Source organism: Denticeps clupeoides, chromosome 11 (assembly GCF_900700375.1).
Source record: "Denticeps clupeoides chromosome 11, fDenClu1.1, whole genome shotgun sequence".
Lineage (NCBI taxonomy): Eukaryota > Metazoa > Chordata > Actinopteri > Clupeiformes > Denticipitidae > Denticeps > Denticeps clupeoides.
This window is the reverse complement of record NC_041717.1, coordinates 2,782,921-2,803,981: the sequence shown is the minus strand read 5'-3', so window position 1 is coordinate 2,803,981 and position 21,061 is coordinate 2,782,921. Positions and strand designations below refer to the sequence as shown.

At 39.8% G+C, this 21,061-nt stretch overlaps 1 protein-coding gene across 1 annotated transcript; it reads right to left on the bottom strand.

Annotated features, from left to right (window-relative positions):
* Positions 1-16: 16 nt before the first annotated feature.
* LOC114799599 (protein unc-13 homolog B-like) lies at positions 17-20,210 on the bottom strand. Its single transcript, XM_028996382.1, has 11 exons — positions 19,986-20,210; positions 17,433-17,462; positions 8,867-8,966; positions 5,402-5,519; positions 4,430-4,553; positions 3,604-3,677; positions 3,051-3,108; positions 2,431-2,466; positions 1,752-1,971; positions 131-862; positions 17-29 (listed from the first exon to the last, which is right to left on the bottom strand). Exons 1-11 carry the CDS (start codon positions 20,005-20,007, stop codon positions 17-19), a joined length of 1,527 nt encoding a protein of 508 aa, XP_028852215.1. The 5' UTR covers positions 20,008-20,210.
* Between the last annotated feature and the right edge of the window lie 851 nt (positions 20,211-21,061).

Below are 21,061 nucleotides of genomic sequence, written 5' to 3'. Positions count from 1 at the left end.
GATCTCCTCCTCTTTTTCAGCCAGATACTCTGACACAGAATCAACCAGATTCTGCAGTTCATCTATTGTATCCACATATTCATCACTTGGTTCTTCCACAGGTGACAATACACCATCTGGACCATGTAACCCGACCTTCCCACTGCTGCTCTTTCTCTCATAGTAGCCTTGCGACCAGTCCATGTGAGTCTCATATGAATAAACATAACTACTTTGATTGTAATAACTATCATATTCATAGTGGACGTCCTCCTCAGCAAACGTCATATCTTCAAACTCTTCTTCCGATCCCAGAGAAAATTGCATTTCATCGGATCCCACTGAGCCAAAATCATTTCTTGCTCTTATTCTGCAGTCTTCTTCCTCCCTAAAAGCAGCATAATTTTCCAGTGTGTCCTCCAATGCATTTTTGGCCCACATCCTTGTCTTGTACAATAGCCCTTCTGTGTGTGAGCACTGATCTAACCTTTGCTCCCTTAAGTGCTGCATGGAGGGAATTATTGATATTTCAGGAGGGGAATTTTCATCCTCAAAACTTCCTGCTCCTCTATAAACTAGACGCATCTCTCCGCTGCCAAAGTCATGACTACTTGTGATGGAGTGACCTGTTTCATCACATTCTTCTGGGGACACTGTGTCACACTCGACTGTCTGGTAGAACCGACTACTCTTGAAATCACCCGGGGCACTGATGATGCGATAAATTTCGTTTTTGGTGTCTTCGTCATCCTCCCACTGTTTCTGCTCTGGTTCCAAGTAGTCATCTAGCACATCTGGAATTTTGTATTTGCTCTCCCAGTCGTCCACACCCATGCCTGAATCTACAGGAATTATTTGCAGCCCTTCTTTAGCATTTGAGTGCCTATAGCATTTGAGTTATGAATAAATAAAAACAAAACATGCAGGAAGGGAATGGGAAAAAGAAAGAAAACAAAAATGAACAAAAATACTGTGCAACATAATGACAACAATTTGTAGTATGGAAAAATTACTAAATGTGAAACAATTAAAGAAAAAATATGATGAGATACATGCAAAACTATGAAACATCATATAGTGTCATGCAAAATGTTTTGACACCTTTTATATGTCTGTTACTGTGAACAAGTAGCAGAAGAGACCAAGGACATACAATTAAAGAAGATATACTTCTATTGGAGGTTTAACATATTACTTTTTGTAAAACAAAAAAGCAAGACCATGGAAATCTTGCATAAATTTCAGTTCTCAGGTAACTTGGTTACTGAGCTGCATCTTGATAAACATTGTTGATGCCAGTGCTGCAGATTTTCTACATTGATTGTCCTGGGAATTTCCTAGGAAAGGCAAAAAAAAAATTCCATGGCTGTCTTGTTCATAAAGTTAGTAAAAAATGGGAATTAACATGAATGACGATGATCAAATTTAAATAAACAAGAATAAATACCAGCAGAATCTGGAAGCAGATTCATCCACCAACCTAAACATTATTGAAAGATCTCACAAGAGTAGTGCATGCAAGAAGACTCAAGAAACCTGACGAATTAGAAACCTTGTGCAAAAACAAACAGGTCCTGAGCTTTTGCTTCAGATGAAACTGAAGTGTAAACTTGCTTACATTCATGAAATCTGCCACCTTTAACACCACACCTTTTTGTAATAACATTATCTTAGTCTCTCTTATTTATTCACAGCAACAGTATATTATTTTTAATAATCCTTCACATGCCACATTACACAAAATTGATTTGATTTGACATAAAATACTGTACCTTGTCTCCCTTGTTTCTCTGTAGTCCGTTTCATAGCTTTGTATAAAATCTGTCCCAGACTCCTTTGAGACAGTCTGTTGATGGAAACGACGACCCATAGGGTATTGATGCACCGAAGAGTTGGGCTGTGCCGTGGAGTGGTACCGTGGAGGTCGGCAGGTGGTCTCGCTACGACAGTCACTGTCCTTTTCATCTACTGCACTATCATGGTCATCTAAAGCTACAAATAAGACAATATATTTATTAGTGGACTAACAAAAGATTATATTTATAATAGTCCAACACTATTAAACTGCTGTTTAACAGCAGTGATACATCAAATGTATAAACTGATCATACTGAATATTCATCAGGGATGGTGTGAAGAAAAAAAACGGTAGACAATTATGCAAATCCGTAAAAAAAATTGACGAATAAAGGGTGAAGCATTTCCCCTGAACATAACTAAATTGAAATGATTTCATAGATGAACAGGCACTTGTAAGCACAGAAATGCAAGAGATAGGACACGAATGTGGAGGGAGCAACCAATATATTATACAAATGCACATTCACGTCTGAGACACTGAACTTGAAGGTGAAAATGATGAGCAAAGAAAGACAATGTTCCAACAGGGTGTAAAAAACATTTCACTCAATATGCACATCATTCATCCAAAAAGGCAAGAAAGGTACATACTTTGCTGATCACTCCATCCAAAGTAACTCCAGCTGCCTGGTGGCAGGGAAGTAAATAACCAAAAAAAGAAAAGTTCCAACCAGAGTGTAGCAGAGTGTGGTATCAAACCAGAGATAACTTCCTTTTGAATATACAATATAAATAAGCCTCGAAAGGGCAAAAAATTAATGATATTGTACAACTGGACAGATTTTATAATGCAGACATTGTTTCAGAAGAGCTATGGACTACTGGACTAGTCAATTAAAGAAAAATTATTGGTAGACAACGCCACCTAAAGGCCAAAAGCTAAATAGTTATAAAACTTTTTTCAACTTTTAAGGAGAGGAAAACTGTGCATTGTACTAAGTGTATTAAACAGAACTGAGGGTATAGGGAAAAAAAAAGCCATATAATGGCACATAATAGCACATAAATAAGACAATTAAATGCTAATCAAACAGCATTTAAAAAGACAAAACTGATGTACTCTGCCCTGTCATATCATACATAAATCATCTTAAGAAATGTTCCTTAACAATGGATCTCAGTTGTTATTTCATTGCAATATTTCAAGCAATGGATCTCAGTTGTTATTTCAAGCAATGGGCAAGCACAGAACATGCATCAGCTTTACTCACAGCATTGAGACGGTACAGACGGAAGCTGTCTCCGCTGGGCTTCATCTTGCTGTGGATACTATGAATGGAAAATTACAAATCAAGAATGTGAAGTTATACTTATACAGCATTTATATCTGATACAATCAGTTACCAAACTTCACCAGTGGGTGGGGCAAAATGTCCCAATTTCAATTTCACAATTGGCCTAAATGCTAACACAGTTGATTACACTCGCATTTACCACCTAGAAGTTATGAACAGATTTTTCATACAATGGATGAATTTATAGGCAGATAGATGCATGAATGGATGCATGCTTGTTTGAGCATTAGCAATTTTAGCTCATTTTTCAACATGAATAAAAAACTAAGCATTTTGGAAGCCTCATTGTTACAAATGCTACTGCAACTACTCTGCCTATAAAATCACAACTGGCCCTGTTATTAGTCAGTTACTTTAGATTAAAAAAAAACAAAAGGACTCAACATACAGAAATATGTCAATTTTAGGGTCTGGTCACATGATCTATTGTTTGTTTTATCATAATTTGCCAAAAGAAAAACCTTGGTACCTCATCATGTATCCGCATAGTATTGATTCGCTCCAGCTTTCTTGTCCAGTACTGAGCCTCGTCGTCAGGAATCTCTGGAGGGTTGGATAAAAAGAATATGTGAGACAACACCACATTCTTCCACTTCATTTTCCACTCCTACCATGCAATAAGCCTTCCTGCCCCATCCTATTCCATCACATATTCCATCACAGCAGACACATCACATATTCATGCCCTTTAATATGGCATGAGATGCCTCAGACTGCTGTAAAAGCCTGAAAAAATTGTATTCAGTGTTCATACGCCAGCTGTCTTTACACTCTTCATAAACTCTTCCAGTAGCATGGAAAGAGCATCAATTTTTTAACTAAATAAATAAATTGACTGATAAACTCCCTCTTAAAAACAACAACATTATTTTTTAATACTTTACACTCCCCGATAATGTGAAACCATTCACAGCTGTAAATTCAGGGCGTTGCCACTGGAATTACCCCTGTACTGAAGGTAACATAAAGGCAGGTCAAAAAAGGTCTTTGCAAAGAAAGAGTCTGAGAGAAAATGGTGGTACGCGAGTCAAACGCATATAAAAGAAACCGATTAACAAACAGACATCCTTCAAAAAATTCTTCATTGCATTAGGTCAGCAATTTTAGTGCGCAGTAATGACCTAACCTTGTTACACACAAGATGGAAGGAGAAGAACATGGTCGAGAGGATCTCTGCACTATGTCATCGCCAACATGAGGCATTTCTGAGCGTCCCCGATGTGACATACACGTATGAGAGAAGGAACAGGACTGGTAAGAAGGAAGACCTCAGAGGGTAAGTGGAGTGGACTTACCGAATGGGAGCTCAAAGCGTGCATCCAGCAGCACTTGGTGGGGCGTGGGAGTCTTAGTACCATAGATCTCGTCAGCTTTCATCAGCACCTCCGAGTCCAAACTGGTCCAATCGCCTGGTCCCTCCTGAACCAAGGGAGAGGGGAGATTCAGACAGGGAGATTTGAGAGGTGGGCGAGTGAGAGACTGAGACACGAGAATGAGAAAAGTGCATTTCAGGATGATTTAAACACATTCGGGTGCATTATTCATGAATACAAGAAGTGCATGCGGTTTCAAAAGACAAAAGTCTCTCATCGTGTGGCACTTCCAACTTCTACACTGCAGCATAACCAGATATGTGGAGTCATAAATACCACAAGGGCTTTAATAACCCACTATCTACTATTTCCACCTCATCATTTCATCTAAGCTTCTGTAATGTCAGTGGTAGTGAATCATGGTGTTCAGTGGTACTGAATCAAATGTTGAAAATGGATGTGACAACACTTTTAGCATGTCTGTGAAGATTCTCAGTCATCCAGGTCAATTTGTCTGAAAGTTGAGTCATGGCAACTGGACTTTCTTTCTTTAATGTAGAGACGTTTCATTCTGCATCCACAGAATTTGGTCAATCTATTTGAATCTATCTATAGAACTTTGTCAAACTATTATATTTAATCTCAGATGCAGGCAACAGAACATCATCCCTGAGATCCACGGTCATATAGCACACTTTTAGCATATTTAGTAATATGTTTATTGCTTTAGGACTTTACAATTATATAGGAAAATGATTACTGTACACTATGCAATTGTGATTATGTTGCGCTTGGCATGGACTGGACCAGGTTGAAAGTAGATTAAATTCAGTATAAAAAGTTTTGCTATGTAATGCAAATTTTACAAAATGTACTTCCCATGATTCCATAATTCCTTTCATGATAACTATACTGTGCTATCCTGTAATACCACAAAAATCTGCATATCCATACCTCATCTGACTGCCGGATGGTGTCCAGTGGCATCCAAGCTGTCCCCAACAAAGTGTCCCAGATTAGGCCTTTGTTCCACAGCTCCACAACCAGCCCCAAATCCAGGCGACTGATCTCACTGTGTTCAGAAAAGAGCAATGGCCAGAGGTAAAGCAATGGTGTAACCTATGGAGCACGTGACTGATTAGACTCTTAACACAGATAACGCCATCCTGCTGTTACCGTCATATCGCTCGTATTATCAAAATGCATGCAGTGACTTCCTCAATCTTATTACATCACCCACTAATCTGCAGTGATGGCAGCACTAATACACAGGATGGCCCATTGTTTCACATTGAAAAGCTGCAGAAAATGTTGGCTCTGATGGCCAACTGATGAGCAAATACATCAAGATTCAGCGTCAAATGAATGATCCCAGGCTGGGGATCACATGCATATTTGTCTTTTTTTTTTGTCTTTTACAGCATTTTATCAGACGCCCTTATCCAGAGCGACTTACAATCTGTAGTTACAGGGACAGTCCCCCCCTGGAGCAACTTCGGGTTAAGTGTCTTGCTCAGGGACACAATGGTAGTAAGTGGGATTTGAACCTGGGTCTTCTGGTTCATAGGCGAGTGTGTTACCCACAAGGCTACTACCACCATTTTTATGTCCTCTGCCAGTTAACATGCTGCTTAATCACAAGATTTTATTTTCCCAATGCAGGATAGGTTTGTAGGCATCACAAATGACAAATTAACATAGGCACAAATAGTTTGTATGTGATGTTATTCCACAGTGACACATTTGTGATGTTAAACATAAAACGCTACCAAAGGGGGGCACTATCTATCAACTCAACATGATGCACTTCTGGATGTAGGTTAATGAGCTTGTTAATTGATCTCACAGTATAAGGTGTGTGTGTGTGTCTGTCTCTGTGTGCTGTATATAAAATTCATTTGATCATATTTATCCAAATATTTAGTACAAGTATAAAAATGTAGCTGAAGTATATACTGAACAAATGCATCAAATCATTTTGGCAACTGTGACCTGTGTCACCTCAGAATAATCTTCCAGCCACACTCGTTTAGCTCCTCTCTCCCCCTGTCTCTCCCAGCATAGCTCTACATGTCCCTGCCATGTGTGTAAAGTCAGCACGTGCCAGCATTTAACCCTGGCCTGATCTCCTGATCCTTCTAACATACACCCGGACCAGGGCCAACTGTCCTCAGAGAGAGGCTCTTTTGTGGTGTTAAGGAATTTCATTTCATCCCTTTTTCTTTTATATCAATTTCCTGTTGTCCTTTACTCATTTTACTCCATTATATTCAACTAACCAGCATATAATCATATTTAACCATCTTTTCATATATGAGTGTCACATTAATCGTATCTGGGTCAGTCTGAACGTTCAGGAAAATTTCAGGACTGTATCATTGCAGACAGGCGATGCTGAAGGTCTCTTGTAGATACAACTGAACTTGTTGAGCAACCAACGCATAATGGAACAATCCACTGTCTCTGTACTGCCTAATACTGCCTTTAATATCTACTGTTTAAAAGGAACAGGCCGCCTGATCCTCTTCAGACAATCCTGTACTGCTGTGCTGAGCTTTCCCAACTCTGGTCCAACAAGCCAATTGGATATTTCCCACAAAGAAGAAAATTTCCATAGCAATGGCCACAGGTGGTCCGCTGGACATATGTGACATTCTATCCATTTTATAGGCTTTATGCAGATATACATAGTACACAAGGATGAGTAGGGTAACTTAAATAATTGAGAAACAGGATATCTATACATCTGATCCATTGTCTAGACCTGAGCATTCTGCAGCTAAAACAAACAAACAAACAAACAAACAAACAAACAAACAAACAAGCAGTTATGGACCAAACATGATATCTGTTCATTCCTGACAAAATTGCCTTGGTGGGGTCACATTCACAACTTTTTCAGGGCAACACTGTGAGGGTGGATGATTATTTCTTATCGACAACAAGGCAAGAATTAAACTGGCAAGAGGTAAATGTCTTCATGTGTGTGTGTGTGTGTGTCTAAATCATAAATGGATCCACTGATTTCAGCCCTGACAAATTGATGGTCATATTTACCCTGCCAGTTTTCAGGAAACCTGTTCTGACAGCCATACTGGACATTGGCAGAGTGAGTGACAGCAGAGAGAGCTAACTGAGAAACAAGGAGGGAAGCCTCTGCAAAAATCCACCCTGTCCTCTTATCTGATGCAATCTAAATGAGAGGAAACTGTTTCCGCCTATCTGTGACCCTCACCAGCTCGTCTCATGCCTCTCCCTCTCGCTCACTTAATCCTTCTGTGTTTTGGCTTACATGGATCAGCGCAGAAAGCAGCAGGTTTGTAATCCTTCGACTGAGAAACACCCTTGTGACCCAAAGGCAGAGCACATCAGCCAGATTGCTGGGCCAGTGGCCCACAATGTTTAGCACACTATTCTACTGCCTGAGACACCATCACCGCATCAGTCAGACAGAGACAGAAAGATTGAGAACACACATGTGTGCGAACAAAATGAATATCTAATTATAAAAACAAGCACAATAGCAGCATATGGTTTAAAATCCTACATTAACACAGATTATTATGGGTTTATAGATGTGGATGGCTACCTACCTTGCTTTGTTTTTTTTGTAGTATGTGTGTGTGTGTGTGTGTGTGGATGCCAGGTGTGTGTGTGCCTATGTGTATGTATGTTGTCTATATGACACCTAAATTTTTCATCTATCCATCCATAAGGATGCACATACTTTTCCATGTGATTTTTGTTCAAATACGTCAGTGGTATCACACATATGCTGGAGAATGTTTTAATATATCTGCCAAATAAGGACATTTAATGTTTTTTTTATTGTTTATGGATGTGGACGTTATTTTTCAGCACAAAAAGTGAATGAAAACCGAGATAAGACCCATAAACCCCTTTATTACTTAACCCCTAAACATATCATGTTGGCACCCATTTCACGCATATACAGTGCATCTGGAAAGTATTCACCTTGCATCCCTTTTTAAATCTGTGATTTTGTAGTCTTCTGGCTTATTAGACTGAAAATGAAATTTTCGGTCTTGCAACAGACCATTGTCGCACATTCCTAAACCATTTCACTGCACAAAGCAGTGGCCAACATTACCCAAGCAACCTAAGGTGGAGAGAAAGTTGTATTGGTTTATTATGCTTTTTGTCTTTTGGTTCATCTCAGAGTGTGCCTACACTCTACATACATTCAGCTGTATTTGTCACAAACCACTGACAAATTAAGAATATGTAGAGACAACTACACAACATGAAAAGAATCACACCTGAAAATATACAGTATGTTCATTATAATACAACATGTACACCAACATATTCTACAGAAAGTTTGTTTAACATTATAGTTCACCATGAGCACCATAAAAGAACGCGGTTGCTTTTGAGTGTGAACTGTGAAGCACTCACAACATGAAGTCCTGTTCCCAGCATGGTTGGTCTCCACGCACCGTGATGGTTGTGCTCTTAACATTCTGGACTTTCAGTGTTACATACACGTTAAACTTATCTGGAAAAGATAAACAAACATGCCATTAGGAGACAGTATAGAAGAATGTGCACAAGCAGTGAAAGGCTAATCTGTTGCAATGTCTCAGCCATTTTATTTTATTTCTGCTCAGGTCCCTCCAGTGGAAAATATTGGTCAAAAAACAGAAGGTTCTCTCCACGGACATTTGAACACATTCCTAATCAGATCAGATACTATGAGCGAGTGAAAGTATGAGCATTTATAAAGCAATCCAGTCTTTCTAGTCTGATCCGACAGAAAGCACAGACTGCTGAAACCATTAATGCTGATTCAGATAGAACATTATCAAAGTGAATAGCAACATCACAGTATACTGCAAAAGGGCCTGTGTAGGAGTAGAGCAGTCAGAGAGACCATGTTGAAAGTGTTCATTCATGTGCATCAGAATTGCAATACGATCTTTGTCAGATGATCTTATTTCATTCTCATTTATTGCCACTTGCAACTTAGTCATAGGACTTGAATCAACACATGAGGACTCTTTTAAGTCTCGTGGATTATGGCAACATCTGTACTATAGTGTACTATATTGGGCAATATTTTCAAACTGGTACTAATCATGTTGTAAGAGTCTCTGGAGTCTCATTTGTGACAAATGTAAAATGAAATGTACTACATAAATAAAGAAACCAGCCCACTTCTATTGATTGGCACAGGCTCCTCTCGTTTTAAACATCATTCAATATTGCGTTCCTGGTGATAGAAATGATTTTATCCATTTATGTACAGCATTACACTAGGTCAACAAGTCCTATGCTTAGCACGGCACTTAGCAGCAGTTTGAAAATAGTGCCCATAGTACCTGACCACACGTATGTTCTATAATCACAGTTTTATAAAAATCACAGTGAATGTAATTTTTAAAAATGCTCTCTGTCACTCTGGAAAGGTGTTCTGAGAACCATGTACCAACATACTTTGGAATGATGGAGGTTATGTAGTAGAAATGTAAAAAAGGAAAGAGATCAAGTATCATCAAGTGTCCTTTGTGGAGGATCCATTCTGCCCTCTTTTCCATTCAATTTATTTACTCAATCTGACTGCCCTCAATATTGCTCTCTTTCTACTCCAATCTCCTTTCAGCCTTTTCTATTTACCGAATCTGTACACATACGAGCAGGTTTGTGCCCTTGTGGAGGGTGCGTGCTCTATCAGAATAAAGCGCACTTCCTGAGGAGCAGATGTAATCCCTGTTTCATTACCTTCCTCTACAGCACCCATCTCCTGTGACCCAGCCCTAACTCCAGCACCCACTCACAGTTGTCTCTGGAATCGTGGTAGCTATGTCTAACAGACATTGCAATAGACTTACAAGGGCTGTGTGGATAATGAGGGAAGCGAAATAGAAGCCTCTGATCCCTATTTGCCACAGACTTCCCATCCACGTCAAATCTCGACCCTAGATTATACAACCCTCATAATTATATTTCTGTCCACCTCTTCAGAGCTGGTTATTTTTTGGTCTCCCTTCCACAGCTGTTTCTCAGGAGAAGGTAAATCTTTAATGGACATAAATAACAGAAAGGGAAAATGTTGGATGGCTGAAAATACTTTTTGATAAAAGATGTGTCATTCTTTCATTTTTACACAGCACACAAAGTGAATCAAAGTGTGCTTTACACACCATGACTCCTTAACCACCTTCAAAACGTACCCTTCAGCTGCTAAAGTCTGTGGCATGTTTGAAAGTGAAGTTACCACGATTCTGGGTACATGTGTCTTAATTTTTTCTGGTATTAATAATTGTAATTATTTATCACATTTCTATTTATTGTGTCACCCTATATAATCTACACATCAGATATAGCAGCAGTGATGTAGTCATGTTCATTTATCGGCAGAGAAATCTGTCATGATGTGGACAGCTAACAGGTCCCGAGGTCAACGTCTAAAAAGTTCATCAGTCATTCTGTCAGTTCTGAGCAGTGGCAAAGAGTCCCATTAAAAATTCATATAAATCTGTTCTAGACTAAAGGATCATAATTAGCAACATGTAGGGTGATGGACCTTCACGTTTCTTGCACATCCCATCACTGCTGCACATTACTGTACTACTTATTGTCTGCATATCTCAGTTTACCCATGATGAAGCCACAGAGCCACAGCCCAGAGACAACCTCAACAGTGTGTTCTGAACGTAGCACACAGATCTTAATGTCCAAATAAGAACGTGTCTATATATAGACAATTGTAGAGTAAAATGCCAGTAGTTATCTTCTGGATTACATTTATATCTTCTGACAGTGTTTTTGATGGATAAGCCTTTATAAACACTGGGTCATACATGCTGCCCAGAGGCACTGAGGGGTCTACCAGTGATGCTCACCCTCATGCATAATTGATTGCTGATCTATTTTTGAAAATAAATAAGTCATTTAAAGACACGTCTTGGGTGGCAAGCCTGACATTTCAGGGCAGTCATGCATAATGAACACTGGACGGCTGCAGTCAGCGCTGTCTCATCAAAAGTGTGAATGTTCTCAAAGAGCTGAATGGGACCTCCCACATTTACATTTGTGGCATTTAGCAGATAACCTCATCCAGAGTGACTTACAATCAGCAGTTACAGGGACAGTCCTCCTGGAGACAAGTGCCTTGCTCAGGTACACAGTGGTAGTAAGTGGTGTTTGAACCTGTGACTCTCTTTTGTTTCATAGGCAGTCTAACTCAATAGGCCACAAACACCCTCCCAGAAGTTAAAGATCATGAAGCTAAATGGGGAAGAATTGCAAAGTTGTCTGTAGTCTGTACAATAATTATCATGGTACTGTACTCCTAATACATTTTGTAAATGATGATTGATTATGTCTTTATACACATTTAGCTACAATATATTGCCTTTAAGCAACGTGTGACACGTGGTCAGGCCTTTGGTTCAAATGTAAAAAATCTAGTCCTCATTCGAGTTGGTCATGATTCTAGTGACAGTATTCTAAAGCCAGATATTTGTAACTTCTTGGGTAGGCCAGAAAAGAGTACATTGCAATAATCGTGTAGCTGCACAGAGACCATTTAAACATTATGTATATTGTAACAAAAATGTATTGACTCTTTTCATTCATTTCTGGGATTGAGAATTAAATCTGCATATCTGCAAATCTGCATAACAAGCTTTGGGTGCTTTCATTTTCTGTCCAATCTTATTCATTATTAATAATCTGAAACAGTCTGATTATTAGAGGAAAATTATATTTATATATTCAGGTCTGGAATTAAAATGTCAGCTACAGAATTTCATTTGCAACTGGTCCTCTGGTTGATACTTTTGCCAAAAGTCTCTTAAGAAGCACAGAGCAAAACAAGAGGAGGTGTGTTTGCTCATGTCCTAAATAAGTGGTGTGGGTGGTCATAGCCTAGTGGGTAACACACTTGTATATGATTCAGACATCACAGCTTCAAACCCTTCTTACTACCAAAAAACACACTGGTCTAATACTAAATGAACGTCTGTAAATGTAAGTGAAATGCAACATTATATAAACGTCCTTCACTTCCCAAACAGGTTGAAATTGTCAAAGAAAAAATAGAGCTAGGCACAGTCTTTTTGATTTTGAAGGACTCAAATATGGCTTATGGCCATTATTATTACTATAATGATGTAGTAATAAAACTGTCAGTCTGAATGTAGCACACAGATCATAATGTCCAAATAAGAACATGTCTATACACAGAGTAAAATGCCAGCAGTTATCTGCTGGATTACATTTGTATGTAATTAATAATTTAATTGCCTTTCTTTCTGTTCATCGCATCCTTACCTTAGAGTATGCTTAATCATAGTTTAATAATGCCCTTCACTTGCATCATATTCCACTGAACCCTGAAACATCTTCATAAAAAAATATGGTTTTGCTTTGTTCGTGATGCTTTATATAGCTTGCTGGCTCACTGTCATCAGTTGAAGTAATCACAACCAGGCAATTACTAATAAAGTACTCATACTTTAGTAGCAAAGTATTAGCAAAATATTGAAATAAAGATTTTGAGGTGTTGGGGGACTGAGAAAGGAGAGTGATGGAGAGTGGTTAAACAGTGGCACAGTTTTGTCCTTAGAGGTACACATCTGGTGAACGTTTGTTTGACCCAGTAAGGAGACAAAGAGTCTAGCAAAATACTTGTCATTATATTAGTATTGGAAGGAAAACTGGGATATATATAAAAATGGACACAAAACGTTCTTAATAATTGTACCTATGGGGATCTTGTAAAAGTCCGCTTCTTTTATGAAGTAAAAACCCACCAGGGAGATGAGCCACCACCCATAGCATCAGCCAAATCCCGTGACAGGGCAACATTAGCCTTCTGGCACCTTGATAAACCAGTTCAGTTTCAGGCCCTAACTGGGGCAAGACAGATGTTCCTGTTTTACTCCAGTTTCAGCTTTTAGCAGGTGATTAGTTAGTGGTACTGACGTGAGTATTTGACGTGATCACTATGTGGAAGCATTTATTCTGGATCAATGAATAAAAGGGCCTGATCCCGTGAAAGATAAACCATTCAAATGTGAATTAAAGTGAAAGTGAAGTGATTGTCATTGTGATACACTGCAGCACAGCACATGGTGTACACAATGAATTGCGTCCGCTGCTTTTAACCATCACCCTTGGTGAGCAGCGGGCAGCCATGACAGGCGCCCGGGGAGCAGTGTATGGGGACGCTGCTCTGCTCAGTGGAACCTTGGTGGATCGGTATTCCTTAACTGCTAGGCCACTACTGCCCCATTAATTAAAGACAATGAGGCCTTTTAAACTGTTTAAACTGTGTTTAAACTGTGTTTAGACTGTGAAGAGCCAGTCCCGTTGTATTCATATTTTGACAAAAACGTTTAGCTTTTAACTCCAATTGCTGAGTATTTTTGACAGTGAGTCGTGGGTTGTGTTGACCATAGTGTTTGACTCCAGTGTTTTACTCTACTCCATATTTTAAGTGTCCACAAATATAATATTCTGGTGTTTTTTTATTAATACCACATTCAAACCAGGTCATTAGATTTCACCCAATACAAATATTATAAAGAAAAACATCTGGTCATTCTGTATTTGTGATGCTCACTCAGCTGCCACCTATTGGGTCCTGATCCCTCACAGCTACTGCTCATTAGGCTGATCGGGACCCTTTAAAAGTGTCCCTGCGGGACACACAGGTTGTCCTGCATTAGTTGACTAATGTTGTTTCCGTTCAGTTTCCCACTGTAACTGTTCCTCTAATGCACTCATTCTTAATCTTTTCCATCTTTGTCACACCCGATATAAATCTCAGCATATTTAACGCTGCCACCTCCAGCTTCCTGCCTTTTTTGTCAATGCCAATATCTCAAACCCATGTTACATCGCTGATCTCACTACTGTCTTGTAAACCTTCTGTCCTGCCACTCTTCTCCACCATCCCACCCTGCCCTCTCTTCTTCACCTCTCTTTCACACATCCCATTGCTGTGGACTGTTTGAACTCCTCCACCCTCAGCAGCTCTGCTCTCTGTCATCCCATCCTTCTGTCCGCCATATCATTCACAGACATCCATTCTACCTTAGCCCTAGTGACCTTCATTCCTCTCCTCTCTAGGGCATATTTCCACCTCTCCAGAGTCCCTTTCAGCTCCACCTACTCTCACTACAGAGCGCAATGTCATCAGGAAACATGACAGTCCATGGGGTCTCCTGTTAATGTCATCTTTCAACCACACTTTCCCATAGCTTGGCTCATCAACATGATCCCGCTGTAGTTACTGCATCCTCTCTGGCCAGAAGCGGCCCTGTAATCAGAAGGTTGCTGGTTTGAATCCCGATCCGCCAAGGTGCCACTGAGGTGCCACTGAGCACTGTCATGGCTCCTCACTGCTCACCAAGGGTGATGGGTTAAAAGCAGAGGACACATTTCGTTGTGCTGTGCTGCAGTGTATCACAATGACACTTCCCTTAGAGGTAGACCAGCCAGAAGGGAGTTGCAGTAATCCAGTCGTGAGATTACAACCTCTCCTAAATATTGCCATGCTTCCACAGGTATGTCATCAGGCCTTTCAATTCTTCATTTACATTTACGGCATTTAGCAGGCAACCTTGTGCTGAGCAACTTACAATCAGTAGTTACAGGGACACAAGCAGTGTTAAGTCCCTTGCTCGGGGACATAATGGTAGTAAGTGGGGTTTAAACCTGGTTCATAGGCGAGTGTGCACATGTGGTTCTCTGTCTAAATTTCTTCATTCATCAGCCCTTCAAATTTCTCTTTCCATCTTCAGAACACACCCTCCCTGATTGTGAGTACATTTTCACAGTTATCTTGTATCACCCTAACCTTCTGCATGTCTTTCCCTGCTCTGTCCCTCTGTCCAGCCAAACTCTCCTGTACTTCCTCATTCCACCACCAAGTTTCATTGTTCCTCTGTTCCAACATCAAACCAAGCACCTTTTTAGCTGTCTTCCTCACTTCTGCACAAAAACTTAGGGCAACCGCCTGCAAAGCATTTTTAAGTTTAAGGGACTTTAAAATGCTTTGTGCCAAGAAACCAAAACAAAACTTTCCGAATATTTTGGAACTTTGATAATCTCGCTCTTTTTTGTGAGACTTTCTATTTTGTTGCTTGTTTTTTCTGTTTCACTGCTAGTTTTTGAGTCGCTCTGCCCCCTTTTACTTTTATGCTGCCTCTCAGTTCTCTCTTGTGGCCGGGGCTCCGCCTCATTGGCCAGCAGGTATTTGATTGACTGCTTTGTTCCCCGGAACTCTATCACTGCAAGATACGTAGGTTTGAAGAACATGCAGAGCAGCAACAGCTATTAGCCATCACATATGGATCACATCATAATCAGCATAGTTAATCAATACTTATAATCAATATCATGACGTTGATCATGTACACAAATCTCATTCCATATATGATCGCAAATGGCAGTTGCTGCCATACGTGAACATCTCACAGTGATAGAGTAGTGATTGGAAGTTCGGCTCTTTTCAGAGTGCGTCATATTTTGCTTTACCTGGCAAATATGATTTATCAACACACAAAGCATTCATATTTGACAAGTAAGACTAAAATATGAGGCGACAGATGATAAAATAAGAGCCGTGCCACAAAAGCTTGCTCTCTAAAAAAAGTCAAACTTTCCATCACTAATTCAGTGAAATGGAGCTGTCACTCAAATACCTGCTGGCCAATCATGTGACGCCTCCACTCACACAAGAGAATTGTGACAGAAGTCCAAGCGAATCCTCAGGCAGTGTAAACATAAAAACTAGCAGCAAAAGTCTCACAAGCGAAAAAAAAAAAAAAGTGAAATTTCAACCTCTTTTTATTTACATTTCGATGTCTTATTTTTGTTTGATGTTAGGAAATTGTCGCCACAAATTTGCCACACAGCTGGTCGGCTTAAGTTTTTAAGTTTTCCCAACTTTTTTTTTTTTTTACAATCCAGTAGTAAGTCCCTTTGTGCAGTTTCAAAAATATTCAATTCAATTTCATAATCAAATCTCGTAATCAACCTGCGTGCATCTTCCTCCTCTCTTATATGTCACCTCGTTCTCCTCCCTCTTCTCAAAATAAGAGTTCACAGTCATTTACATCCTTTTTGCAAAATCTACACTCATCATGTTTCACCGTCTGCAAAACTCATCTTTCTCGCCCATTTCACAGGCTACCTGTGGGAAATATGTATTAATAACATTCACCACTGCCCCTTCAATTCCCAACTTTACACTAATCACTCTGTCTGAACATACAATAACACATTTTAGAACATCCTCCAATACACTTGCATGTCTTCCCATACATCCTTCTAATACACTACTTACAATAAGTTAGGGGTGTTGTTATTTACATAAGTGTGTTTCCTATTGCTCGGAATTCTAATTAAATAAGTAAAAGTTGCCTTTGATATTACTAATAATGTATGAGAAGAAACAGCATTTTCATTAGTTTAATATTTATTACCCCATTACAATAACAGAGATAGCCCCAAATAACTAAATATGACAATGTCAGTAATGGGTGTTTCCACCATTTCCTGCAATGACAGCTTGTCACCGAAGTCTCATGCTCCTCACTAGTGTCATGATGGTGTTCTGAGGCAATGCGTTCCATTCTTTCACAAGTGCTACACGCAGTTCTGCCAGGTCACGTGAGGGTGGGGTATGACCATTCAGTCTCTGCTTCAACTGGTCCATGATATGCTCTATGGGGTTCAGGTCAGGGGACATTGATTGTACATTGTACATTTTGAACATTTACAGCATTTATTAGAAGCCCTTATCCAGAGCGACTTACAATACATAGTTGGAGGATGATGATGGGTTCTATGATGTCTCTGAGGTCAGAACGTGCAGTGACTGAGCCATGTACAATAACCAAATCTGTTTAGCGCTGACTGGTGATGCCTAACCAGACTGTTGCTTAACTTATTGCTTAATTAAACATGAACAACAGCAGCAATGACACATGAATCAGATCTTCCTTACCTGGAGGGCCTTGAAGCTTGGCTTTCTTTACTGGAAAATGAGCGGAGAAAAAGGAAATTGAGAAGCATGCAATATAATCAAAGACTGACAAAAATGTTAAAATATGGTATGTTTTTTTAATAGATTGGCATTATGATTATACATGGGGACCATTTACGGCTGGCAGGCACTGACCCTGAGCAAAGCTGTTCCCTCATTAGCAGCAATGGAGCAACACAATGTTGTCTCACATGAGCAGAGTGCTGCTATCAGAGTTAATATAAACAGCAGAGACCGAATACTGGAAAACTGAGGCTAAAAACACCTCACTTTTATGATTCTCCTGATTTCTAAAGATGGTGCACTTGCTCTAGACTAAACTAAACTAAACTGACCAGTCAAGGCTAATGTATGTCATGCTTTAAAGGCTTCCTATATTTATCAGACATCTGTAACCAAAAAGACTTACAATCAGTAGTTACAGGGACAGTCCCCCTGGAGATACTTGCTCGCGGGTTTGAACCTGTGACTTTGTGCCCTTCTTGTTCATAGGTGAGTGTTTTACCCACTAGACTATCACTACCTTCCTCTTCGACATTTTGGACTTGCACAAGACTTATCAAGGCACCTAAGGATATTTCATAAGGACTGCTAACAGAACTGAGATGATAGGTGTAAGACCAGCTTTGCACCACATTAGAAGTTTGCAACATGATAATCAAGTGATCAGTTATCAGATAACTGCAAGCACTTCTGTATTTTATGTCTGACATTTAGTGAAAAGCTGCTAAAGTCTTTTTAAACATACAGGGGCATTGTACCAACCAAAGCAGTGTAAAAATACTTCATCCAAATGTTTTTACCCAAATTCAATGAGCATGCCAGTCAGATGCTGAAGTGCGTGAGTGATTGCTCGGACAGACAGGAAGTGGGATGGCCCTGCTCCCAGTGTGTGTTCAGGCTCGCGGGACGCTCACTAAGCACCCATACAGCGGCAGATGGCCAGAGAATTACTCTCCTGGCGTCCCATCCCCCCCAGATCTGGAGCTGAATCTCTCTCAGCTCTATCCCACTTTCACACACATCCCGAGCGACGCTGCAGCTTTCTTTTTACTCTCTGACATATACATCAATTATAAATTATGTATATGCAGACAAGAATACTGCCCTAAACAACATGCATTCACTAAATCATCAAGTCGCACCAACCCCACCCACCTGAGTCTCTTCCCTTGAATATGAATATAATAATTACACAACAGGTCATATATTTATTATGCTTTCAAGTACAGCAATATAACACGGAACGAAGGATCCAGCTTGGTGATGGTTGGAAGTGTCGGCGGATGTTCTTTCAGTTTATCCAGCTGCACACATGATACAAGGGGTGTAACAAGTTTGCCATTCCAAAATACCCCTTTAGAGACGCGTGACAAGGTGCACGTGAAGCTGAAAACCGAGGCTATGTAACATAGGGAGACACCGTTGGTACAGAGCACATGCATGTAACGTGTTTCGGCACGGGAAACCTGTAGCAACGCCAAAACCTGTAACAGCACAGATGCAGTGCGGCCGCGGGGTTCTAAAAACCACACTGGCATCTAGCTGAGAGGGGCAGTGAAGTCCTCATCAAGAGGTTTGTGACGAACGCCAATCAACTGGCACAGGACTCCTTTCCGTATAAGGAAAAGCAAGTCTCTCTCTCTCTCTCTCTCTCTCTCTCTCTGTGTGTGTGTATAAGATTTGTTTTCTACGGTTAGTTTGCTCTATTTTTTTCTGCATGTATATTCCTTCGGCAAGAGTGAAACTGAAACTTTTTCCTCCTCAAATGTACCAACATGCGGAGTGCAGAAAACGCTGGCTTTCCATCCGGACAGCCTTAATTAAACTAATTCATCATTTGCATTTTCCACAAAGTAGAACTAATTTTGAGATTGGGGGGGGGGGTATGGGGGGGTATGTGGGTGAGCTTTTCTTTTCAAAAAAGCATTATGTGATTTTTTTTTCGTAACCCCAAATAAACGGGGTTATGGGAAAGTTTTGAGATGTCTGTTTTTTAGTAGGCACTGTTCAGCACATGGAACTGTGGGTGCTGAATGCTGTCTTTCATGATTCCATTCAAAGTCAAATTTCACATCCATTTTAGCAACTTTTATCGATATCATTCTGCAGGAATACACCTAGTGATGTTGTTATAACTTGTCTACTAATTTTACTACAGACAGGCTGAATGTCAAGTACATTTCTAAGTGGAATTAGAAGGAGGAATGTATTATATGCTTTTGTTATTTGAATTTTGTTCATCTGCATAGTTTATGTGTTGACTGAAAAATAATTTTCAGTCTTTACTGGACAATAATGACTTATTCTATTCTACTCTATTATATCCTCTATAGCTAGTCAGACCAATAAACAAAATACTTTCTGAAATAAATGAATCTAGCAGTGACCTGTTGAGACTATTGTGATTTGTACAACATGGGTCACATCATTTGTGAATAAGAAGTCATCTTAATATCATAAATAAGTGAAAACGAGCAGATTATTCAACACGCCGGTTCCCAGATTACCCACCTCGGACGCACAGGAGGGACATCTCTGAAGAACACTTCACGAGTCCAAAACGGGACAGCTTCCACAGACACTCGCTCCAGCCGAGAGTCGCATCGCACCCAGCGGACGGTCTCCGCTTACCAAACCTGCCGTCATTTTATTGCGCGACTTGAACCGAGCGTTCATCTGGCGATAACGCCATGTTGACCGGGATGAGAGAATGCCGCGATTTACCTGGTGGCAGCCCCACAGCGGACGGGGGGCTTTGATTTGGCGTGATTGACGTGATAAGGACCAATAGAACGCCGCACATTGTGAAAGAAGGCGGGACTGTAAACAGCTGGGCCAATGAGGACAGAGCGGCGAGTTATACCTACAGCGAACAGGTGGGAATAAGCGACCCCGCGGCCACCTGTTCAGTAAAATTTACTAAATGCTAAATTTGGGGGAAAAAAAAAAATGTTATATTTATTTGACATGGTATTTGTGTCAGAGTTGTTGTTCTTTTTAAGAAATTCTGCTTATACTACATTCTTTAGATTTTTACTTTTTAAGCCTCATTAAACAACCGTAATTACTGTTTAAGGCTAAATAAACAATAAATCAATAAATAATAAATCTATTTACAAATCTGACTAGTTAAATAAATAGATCGGATAGTGTTTATTAGTTTCAACCTTCAAAACCCTGTATAACATTGAAATGACATACTACCCAATACCTCACTTAGTTCATTTTGTGATTACACACTCATAATACGCTTTTAGTAGCTTTAAACTGAGGTCGGCAATTTTATTTCATTTTTTTTTAATGGGACTGTGACAATGACTGTCGACCTCGAACTTGTTTAGAGGAACGAGGCCATCTAGTGGATATTTTCCAGGTCTCACCAATGTACTGGTGAAATGCTGCTCGGTCGTATGTAAAAAAATAAATACAATTTATTTCGTGTTGTTCTAAAAAATACAATGTAAACCTGAAGTTTTGAAATCCCAGATTTTGTGAGATTACGTCATAAAGGTTTTCGCACATCAAACCACAAAAAATATCTTGACCACAAAATAGCCCAAAAGCGAGTAGTTATTAGCCAAAATATG